Genomic DNA, 10,528 nt, shown 5'->3' with positions numbered 1-10,528 from the left:
TCATTCATAGAACACTCACAATGGTTGTGTATTTTGATTGCTCTTATCTCAAAAGTAAATTCTAGCCACCTTTGGTAGACTGACATTGGTTGACATCAAGCTTTTTGCTTGCTATATACCCCATATTATTTTTCCAGAAAAGGAATTTCCATGCTTCACATCTTCACTGCGTGAAAGGACGATCTAATCCCTGTGTACTTGATGAAATGACTGACACATCCATGGTCAATTATTGAACAGCGATTGACAGGGTATTCGCCAACAGAGAATCAAACATAATGGCGAAATATCCTAATTCGATCCTTCAATCTTTCTCGCTTCTTCAAGAGATTTCTTCTCAGCAGAGTCTCCTTCAGGTCCGTTCTGTCTGTTCCACTCTCTATCTATATGTTTTTTTGTCCTTTGATATAAATTATGGATGAACCATTCGTGAGCAATTCTTTTGTACTAGTTCTAACGGTCTGATCGGTGGAGATTCGAGGACCCAGGATGTGGGTCTTCATCTGTTTGAGTAATAGGATTTGATTTTGAATTATTTGGATTTGGGTCAACTAGATCTGTTTCTGCAAAGGCTTTTAATTTGTCTGACGAATGAAATTTTGGATAGCATAATTTCTCTGTATGCTCAGATTATAATTTATTGACTTCATCTTGCATGAATGAATGTAGCAGGCGAAGGAATTGAGACTTGAAGCTGTTAGCCATTACCTGTTAACATGGTAGATTGATTGAAGGTAATTCTAAGTTTCTATCTTATTAAGAGCTTGTTTTCAGTTGTTATTTTTTGCTTTGTTAGTTTGGATGAACCTTATATTTTTGAGTTAATCTTTGTTATTGCAGGGTACCCTTCTGTCCTATAAAATGGCAAAACAATATATTTCTGAAGTTTGCTACTAGGGCTTGTGATTTCTGGTTACCCTAAAAAGATGTCAGCCTATGCTCATCAAATGGAGAGGCAGTTCTCTACTGCCAGTGCCAGTCTCTCCAGTAGAGGAAATTCTGGTATGCAATACTTCTTTGATTTTCATGTTCTTTTTGTCATGCATAGGTGTTTCACGCATGCTTGAATAGACATGGATGTGAACCTATAAAAATGTTTCGCGTGGATATTTACAAATTACAATGACCTTAGACAGTATGAATGCTACCGTAGACCCAGATTGAGGATCTGAGATACAATTGTGTCCATTTTTAGTATCAAATTACGTAAGTGGAAATTTGGTAGCATGGTTTTGAAGAGCTTATGATGGAATCTGTTATCTGTCCTCTTTAGCACCATGTGTACTACCCAAACTTGGTGGTTGGACTTTTAAAAATTGTCATTGATGAATCTGGATCATGTTTTACGAGACAACCACAATGACCTTTTGGTAATTCATTTGTTAACTTTATGATTCCTCTCTCATGTTTCTCTTGAGTGCAGATATGGGAAGTCGTTATGTGGTAGAGTCGGGGTTCTACATGACAGCTTTTGCAGCAACTATCTTCATTGCTGCTCTAGTAACTGTTGGGGTGTTATTGATTACCTTGCTGATTGCATTAACAGTAATGTTGCAATCCTGTCAGAGTAAGAATTCAGGGGTAGTTGAAATTCAGAAACTCAATGAAGATTACAATTATTGCACTATGTATGCTTCTCATGCTGAGCTCAACAACTTGGGAGCAGATGGCTTCCCTTCAGTCTGTTTGAGTGTCGCTATTCAGTACATCAAAGAACATCAATATGAGAGAGATCTAAATTTTACTATGTCAATGATTGAGAGATATTTCGAAAGTGTTTTGCCACTTGATGATAGGCTAGATGTGGTGTTGATTGACATAGATGACATTGTTCCTTTGAATTCCTGGAAAACCAATCCATTGACATATGGGTAATTCCCTCTCTACCTTTACTTTATTTTTCTCCTGGGGTGCATGTTCTATTATCAATGTCAATGTCTCCACAGAGATCCTAAGTCGTGTCTTTAACCTAATTGAGAACTCCTTATTTGTCTAGTCCAGTTAGTTTTGCTAAATGGCTGGTAGACGTTGTTTAAGCTGAATTGCACCTTCAAACGCTATCTTCAAATAGTTTCAAACTGGAATATGGAAATTAGGACTTATTGGATGAAGGCTTTTAGAACAAGAGCATGCACTTGAGAAAGCATATACAGTTGTTTCCTTCAACATTTACAAGTGTATGTGGCAGCACTTGTCATGATCATTTTTGGGTTAACAATATGGTCTGAAAGAGCATTAATATGGAAATTAGGACATATTAAACTACAGCCATTAGGGGAAGGACATGCACTTGAGAAAGCATATATATTTGTTTCCTTCAACATTTACAAGTGCATGTAGCAGGAGTTTGTCATAATCAATCTTTTTTCCGAGCCTCTGCTTTGAATTGAAATAATTTTTGTTTTGTTTAATTAGTTTATTTGTTCTTATTCTCAAATATAGAGTATTAGATGAATGAAGTAGGCAGTAGTGCATATGTTGTGTTTAGCTGTGGCCATCTTTTAGGTCTGATTAAATATTTATTCAATTTTCATAAATTCATATTTGACTTACACTTTTTGTCAAAGGGTTTCCTTTTTGATTGCTTGTCATTAATTCAAATGAGAAGAATAATTAGTCTTTCCTGCACAGACTCGATCGTTATCGCCGGGGTGATTGTTTTGAAGAGGCAAAACACCTGAAATACACTTTCTTTCTAAGACTATATATCAAACTTCGAGAAAGTGGTTGGCCCTTGATTTTGTTATCAAGAAAGCCAGAGAGACAAAGAAATGCAACTACAGAGCACCTTCTCTCTGCTGGATACAGTGGCTGGTATTCATTGATTATGAGGTAGAGTCATTATGTTCCTTTCTAGCTGTTTAACAAATTTGCTAGTTGACAAACTTTTGAAATTGCATCCATGTGTTTTGGAATTAGATAGCTCAAAATTTTGATCTTGCAGTTGTTTGTGGTGGTATTTGAGTCAGGGCAATTGGGTTCATTTTTTGGAGATGCTGAACTTCATTATGCATTGACAAGACCTTAACATTGTAAATCTTGTGTGTTGCAAACTTTTACTTATGTACTTTCACATTTTCATTCTAGAAGAAAAAAAACAAGAATCTTTAATCCCAAATATTTGCTATCAACAAATATAAATCTTTTTGAGTCTTGTCAGAAACTTTGAGGACTTGTCCACATGGATTCTTATTTTCACTATCACTGTTAAATGTTTTTTAAGAAACAGCATTTAAAAACTTATGAGGAATTAGCCCCATGGTCTACTTTTACTCGAGGCTCTCTCTTCTATGCATCCGGTTTTCTCCTCCCTCTTGTTGACTGGTGTTTAGTATTAAAGGCTTTAAAACTTGATTAAAATTGAGCTTTTCTATTTATAATTATTTTACCAGTTGCTTGCTGGACATGTTTTTTCTTGGGACGTTTTTGGAATTATAGATTTCTTGCCATTTTAATGACTGGGGGTTCTTCTAAGATGTCGTAGGCTCTTTTACACCGAGGATATACATTCAACTATTAGATGATTTGGATTTAAGTCTAAAGCTCTAGGAAAGTTAAAAAAAATTCTCCCTACTTGGCATATGCTCGTATGATTTGTACCTCTAACTGTGCAGTCTGTGCTTGTTAATATTTATTCATTCATTTTGAGCAAATATTATAACCATCATGAACATCATCTGAAAGGCATATCAAGATGAAATCTTTATGGTTTGTACAACTAACTTTGTGTTTGCTTTCTTGAGTATGCCACAGTTTGAACTCTTGATTCATGGCATCACCTTTATCGCTGGCTAATTTTCCCAACACCTTTTCAGATTGGATGATGAAATGCGACTTGAAAGCCGTGAATACTTTTCCAGTCGAAGGGCACTTCTGCTAAAGGAAGGCTTTCGCTTATCAGCCATAATTAGCAGCCAGATGGATGCTTTGACAGGACAATATTTAGGAAAGGGTATATTTAAGCTTCCAAATCCTATATATTTTAGTTTTGAGCAAAACAGAAATATTTCATACAAGGCGCAATAGACGAAGTACAAGGGGGCAGCCATTTGTTTATTCCAGGTGTCAACACCCAACCATACATCTGTTCGAGCACTGCTGTACCTAAGTAATGAATTTTTCTGTCATTATCTCATTTTGTACATGGATTCTGATTTGCCATTGTGATATGGTTTGGTTTGTATATGGTGTCAACACTCAAGTGTGTTGGAGCACTGTTGTTGTACCTAAGATTTGAATTTTCTGTCATTTGTCTCATGTTGTACATGGATTCTGATTTGCCCATTGTGATATGACTTTGTGGAACTGTTGACTTCATTTCCTTTTTGTTTCAGCCTCCTCTTGTATTAAGAAGATTGATGTTGCTAGCGTGATTTGTCAAGCTTAGCATGATGTCTACTCTTTAACTAACAATTAGTGCAAAACAAAGAACAAGGTAGAGAATCTGTGCATTCATTTCATTGAAATACATCTATTATGAGCACTCTACATCTCATATGGTATCTACAACAAAATTCACCATTAGTATGATGCAATGTTCAGCTTCTCATCACAATCACCCATCCTAATTAACAGAACAATTCCAGACAAACCTACTAACAGTAGAAATCAGAGAAAATCTACTCTCATGATCAGATATGATCATATGGAACAATTAACGGATTCCCAATTGCTATTCACAGTCAGTGAGCAACAAACACATTATTTCTTAAAGAAAAGATGAGAAAATGTTCTCACCTGCAAGAATCAAACAACATATCTTCTAAAAGCACACCAGGAAACCAAACAGCATCAAGAAAGTGAGCGCCAACTTACCATGCCCGTAAATCTCATTTGCACTAGAGAAGTCCAAATTGTATTTCTTTGTCATGTTTGGATACAAGATCCCCCAGTTTCTGTTCCCCTGCTTCACCTCCGTATCCACCAATTCATATATGTAAACCTCTGCTACCCCTTCTTTCCTTAGTGGTGTGCCCACACCAGATCTCAGATGCCTCAACAGACCCTTCAGATACATCTCTGCATAGGCTGTGGTGGCATCAGCCTCCACTGCATCTCCGCCAAAGCTCGGCCACCCAGTCTCAGCCACAATCACCTGAATACTCTCGTGGCCAGCCACCGCCATGGCAGTAATTACAGCATCCACCATCATGTCAAACAGGTTCCTGTACCTGACTCCAGTGACCAAATCATCCCTAAAATTGAAAGGATGGTCTTGAAACAGAGCAAAACCAATCGGAATGTCACTGTTAAGCCTGTACATGTTGTACGGATAGACATTGACCAAGAAAGATGAATTGGTCTCTTCCAAGAACTGCAGAAACGGCCTGATAACGTAATCTCCAATAGGTGCTTGGAAAGTAGCGGAAGATGGTGGAAACGGCATCGCTATGATGTTGATGAAAGAGAAAATTGTGGAGACGGCGATCTTTTTGATGCCTAGGTCACGGAGAGCCAATTGAACGTTGCGGATGGCCGGTAAGAGGTACGGCGACAGATCAGGTGCGTTGGCCAGGAAGTCGTTGCCGACGGAAACCATCGAGATTCTTGAGCGAGGATAGAACGGCAAGACATGGCGGTAGACCCAACCTAGGGCATTGGAACGATTGAAGGCCAAAGAGGGGACCAGCTGATTGGGGATGGTGAGGAGGAGCGACGTGTTGACAAAGGCAAAAGCGCGGACCAAAGAGGGAGCCGACTCTGGTAGTCTTACCGCCTGGAGGTGGAGGCCAGAGATGGTGGCGGCGATCCGTTCCGGAGGCAGTTTAGGAGTGTTGGTGGTGGTCGCGGTTGGTGGTGGAGTAGTGTAGGTGACGCCGATGGTGGTGGGAAGCGAGAAGCTTCCATGGAAGAGCGAAAGGAGCACTGTGAGAAAGAGAGGTACAAAGGAAGCTTTCATGGCCGGAAGCTTCTTGAGAGAGAGAAGATTTGTTAATGGTGACTTGTAAGCGCGTGAGACGAGCAGAAGTGACCCAGTGAGGCGGTTATGTGTTGGTATAGGTTGCATTGGGCGGGAAATAACGAGATCGTTTTGAAGGAATTTTAATTGTCTATGGACGAGTTTCTAGTTTATGGTTGCAACTGGAGCTGAAATAAGCATCCTCTATGAGGTCCCACATTATGCTTGATCTCGTATATGATTAGGGGGGCTGCAATCCATAGTTGCTAAAATTCTTAAATCCCAGCCATTCTTTCAATCGTATGGTCATGCAATAGACAGCTAACTCAACATTACAAAATTAGTTTCCTGTCCAGAGCTGATGTATGCTTTTGGTTTTCAATTTCCACGTTCACAGTGGCCAGCCATTAGTCGTGAGAAGTAAGAATCACTGCAAATGGACGAATGGAAATAGCAGAACATCTGTCCTCTTCTTCGTCTGCGATGCTGAGAACAAATTGGATCTGGTGACGACAAACCTTGTTCTGAATCGAGCGCCTCCTCCGTATCTGTCTGTCTCCATTGCCTGAAGAACATCTGTCCTCTTCTTCGTCAAGTTGGGTTTGGTTGCAGGGGCAAAGCTAGGATTTTAGGACAAAATGAGCAAGAAAATTTGCGGAGGTTCGGGGCAAAGCCTTTAATTTTTTAGAACTAGCGGAGAAACTCGTTTCTCTAGGGTGTCCGATAGGTCGATGATTGAACCGTTTAGTATTTAATAAATTAAAATAATATATTTATATGTTTGTATTTAAGAACAAATTGTTGATAGGAAACGATATGTTTATTTATTTATTTTTTCTAAATTAAATTACATGCTACACTTAAAAATATGATTTTCTAACCATGAAACATAAGTTAAAAAAAAGATTTGAAGCTACTATAATTGAATGAATTGAATCATTTGGTCACTGAAAGTTAAATTATGTTAATTTAATCATCGAAATTTTAATTTATGTCAATTTGATCATCCCAACATAATTTGTCAATTTTAGTCAATCAAACTGTTGATGTGGTAGGTTAACTCTTAAATCAAGTGTCCCAAGCCAGGGGGAGCCTGTGCACACTGAACAGGTTAATAACCTGTTCAGTGTTTTGCACCGTCAGATCTATTTTTTTTTTTTACCTTTAAATATCGAGAGGAGTAAACAATGGCCCCCTATTTCTTTCTTCAATACCAACTCTTCTCATTCCTCTCTCTCTCTCAACCCATAAACCAAAGAGAGCCTATTTTTTTATCTTTAAATATTAAAAAAAACTATAACACTACTGCTGTAGATGAACTGTATGCATCAGAATTTGCTATAGTAGATAAAACAAAACCAATTCCAAATCAGCATGTGCAAAGATGATCAATGCCTTGAAAATAAACTATTCTCAATCACGCAAGTACAGACTTATAAAAAGATCTGAAGTAGTTCATTAGTTCCACAAAAGAAATTATCAAATTAATAGATCTGGAAGAACTAAAGTAAGGAAATTCTCTACACCAGTACAAACAACGCAAATAGCAATAAATCAAACAAATTCCAAGAAACGAAAAGATCAATAATCGATGCTAAAGTATAAGCATAATACAATTGAACCCAACAAGTAGTTTACCTTAAGAAAATTTAAAGGTTAAAAAAAAAAAATAGGGGGCCACCGTTAGATCTTGGAACCAAGATCTGACGGTGCAAAACATTGAACAGGTTATTAACCTGTTCAATGTGCACAGGCCTCCCCCTGGATCCCTTCCATTGAAGCAGTTCCAGTCTTAGATCAAAATACAAATTTTTATGCCGAACCATTTCTATCCCTCTCTTCCATCGAAGCACTTCCATCCATTAGTAATGAGATAGATCAACCAGTAGCCCAATGGAACCTATGGCGCACCCCCATCCCCTAGTTGCCCCATCAGAAGAACCCCCAATTCCCCATGTAACACGATGTGGGCAAGCACCACTGTAACATTCCAAAAATTTGATCCTAGCATTAACCAAGTGAGTTAAAATTTTACCCTAATAAATATAGTATAGTCGTTAAGCCTAAACAAGTCTAATATCTTTTTCATTTAAATAAAATATCATTATTGGGTAGGACTTGCATAAAATCGTTGATAACAAATAATATATATATATATATACACTTATACATATGGGTAGACATGCACTTGTGCATGACCGTATGTACTATTCATAGTACTTAGGAGATAATGTGTTAAGTTATTAACTATGTGTGATAGAGTTTTAAATAATAATAATAATGATATGTATATGGCATATAAGAATTGGATAATACTAAAGACCCCCAAAATTTGACCACCAAAAGTCCCTAAATCTATGTGACATTAAAATAGTCATTGTTTAAAAACACATATGTAGGGCCCACTGCACATCCAACACTCCATATTAAATGAGGTTTTTTGGGGATCTCAAGCATTATCCATAAGAATTTCATAGGTTGAGTATGATAGATTATGTGTCATTATTAGAATAAAAAGGACAATATAGGTCTTTATGGTGTTGGATAAAGGCAAAATAAAATAATTTAAGAATAAATTGAAGGAATGATGAAGTAAGGAAAGATGATTGGTCAATAAAAATGTGAAAAATGATTGGATAAAAAGGGAGGTTGTGAAAGGGGGTTGGTTGTCTCATGCAAATATGTCTACAAAATGATTAGTTACGGGACACAAGATATTAGAAAATCCTAATAATGATTAGGAATGGACCAATGGAAGATTTAAGGAGAGATATAGCAAACAAGAAATTTATGAAAATTGGAGTAAACTTTGTAGATGGTGACAAGTGGCGAAAGATGAGAGTGGTTATAGTAGAAAAAAATAAAATAAAAGAATAAATAATTAGTTGTGCATGAGAAAAAGGGCATTGAGGTATAAAAGAAAGATAAGTGTCAAAGCCTAATATAGAAGGAGATTATGTTATCTTATAAAGATATGGATATAGAGTATTTAGATGTATAAAATATATGAAAGCTTGTAAGGAAATGACACATGTTAAGAAAGGAGATGAGATGTGTGTGTTTAAATAAAGGAGGAAAGCATGCTCATTTTGCTTCTCCATACTCATAATAACCATGGTTACCGAGAGAGAGAGAGGGAGGGAGGGAGAGAGGGAGAGAGGGAGGGAGGGAGAGAGAGAGAGAGAGAGAGGGAGGGAGGGAGGGAGGGAGGGAGAGAGAGTGAGAGAGAGAGAGGGGGAGAGAGAGAGAGAGGGAGGGAGGGAGGGAGGGAGGGAGGGAGGGAGGGAGAGAGCGGTGTCTCACCATTGAAGAAAATGGAGGTATTTGGAGGCAAGGCTTGACAAGAGATCAAAAGGAGTTCCAAGTTCTAGTTACAAAAAGAAGGTAAATAAATAAATTGATTTGGTTTAGAGAAATGATGATTTAATGACATGCATGATGAGAAAATGGAAGTTGTGCACATATTATGATGTTTCTTTTGATATTTGATTTGCCCATAAACACCACCGATTCTAATAGAAGAAAATTAATAGGGACCGAACCCGATTTGATGTACGACAGGCGCAAAGAAAAAGCTCTCGTTTGTGATTAAGAATATCGACTAAGGTGAGGGTTGCCACCGCTAGAACATTCTAAACGATTTCTATGAAAATATTGCTATTCGATATATATATATATATATATATATATATTTATTTATATATATATATTTATAGACATATCTGTTTATATGATAAGTACGTATGAAAGGAACATATTATATATTATATATATTTTTATGATTAATCTCTATGTGTACTTTTAAATCATACATGTGCTATCCCGAATATATATATATATATATATATATATCCATATTTATACATGTTGTTTGACCAAATGAGCAAGTAAAGTCCTTGAATACCTTGGATTGATAAATGAAAAGTTTGGTATTTACTTGAGACTTGAAATATTGATTAAGGGTTTATTGGAATGTGATTTATGACATGTTTTGGAACTTCATATTTGATTTTGAAGTAATACTACTTTTAAGTATGTGTTGAAATTCCCTATTCCACATTCTTGGTGATTGGTACTTGATGGATTATTATTTAGTTATGGGTTATGTTGTAAAAGTCGGTGCACGCGACAACCCTAAACCTTGACCCGGTTGTGGGGACTATTTGAATTTACAATATGATGTGTTCAGGTGTGGTAGGAGGTGTTGACCCTACTCACCGCCCATCATAAAAGTACCACGAACTTTCTTGACGAAGAGGCTCACACTTGGTGTTCCCTCCCTACAAATCGGAGTGACGACTTCGGGGTAAACCGTACGAGAGACGAGGTCCAATTGGGGATCATATGTGGAGGAATGATTGGGAATTATTTTATGATAACATATATACATGCATATTTATATATATATATATATATATTTGTGTATGAAGTGACAGGCATAAAATTTCTTTTGTCCTACATATACCCGAAAATATTTGATTTAAGCCGCAATTATTGGGTATGACTTATGCGAGGAAGATTTACTTTATATTTTATTTTTGAAAATTTAAGTGTTCTTTGGATTTGCTTGATTAACCCTCCTACATGTTTTCCATACATGTAGATAACAATACAAGCTAAGAGGACGCG

General features: G+C 37.1%; 2 protein-coding genes across 4 annotated transcripts; one reads left to right on the top strand and one right to left on the bottom strand.

Moving 5' to 3' along the window:
• LOC119999298 (uncharacterized protein At2g39920) lies at positions 1–4,305 on the top strand. Of its 3 annotated transcripts, none has more exons than XM_038846794.1 (6): positions 1–356; positions 673–734; positions 841–1,002; positions 1,424–1,871; positions 2,632–2,832; positions 3,816–4,305. In XM_038846794.1, the coding sequence occupies exons 3-6, from the start codon at positions 927–929 to the stop codon at positions 4,024–4,026; spliced, it is 936 nt and encodes a 311-aa protein (XP_038702722.1). In that variant the 5' UTR covers positions 1–356; positions 673–734; positions 841–926; the 3' UTR covers positions 4,027–4,305. The 3 variants fall into 3 exon arrangements, with proteins under 3 accessions (XP_038702722.1, XP_038702727.1, XP_038702735.1); XM_038846799.1 differs by having other exon boundaries at positions 670–734; XM_038846807.1 differs by lacking the exon at positions 673–734.
• Positions 4,178–5,966, bottom strand: LOC119999291 (glucan endo-1,3-beta-glucosidase, acidic). Its single transcript, XM_038846780.1, has 2 exons — positions 4,816–5,966; positions 4,178–4,737 (listed from the first exon to the last, which is right to left on the bottom strand). The coding sequence occupies exons 1-2, from the start codon at positions 5,897–5,899 to the stop codon at positions 4,709–4,711; spliced, it is 1,113 nt and encodes a 370-aa protein (XP_038702708.1). The 5' UTR covers positions 5,900–5,966; the 3' UTR covers positions 4,178–4,708.
• Between the last annotated feature and the right edge of the window lie 4,562 nt (positions 5,967–10,528).

The sequence above is a fragment of the Tripterygium wilfordii genome, chromosome 1 (genome assembly GCF_013401445.1).
Source record: "Tripterygium wilfordii isolate XIE 37 chromosome 1, ASM1340144v1, whole genome shotgun sequence".
NCBI lineage: Eukaryota > Viridiplantae > Streptophyta > Magnoliopsida > Celastrales > Celastraceae > Tripterygium > Tripterygium wilfordii.
This window is presented reverse-complemented; position numbering and strand designations above follow the sequence as displayed.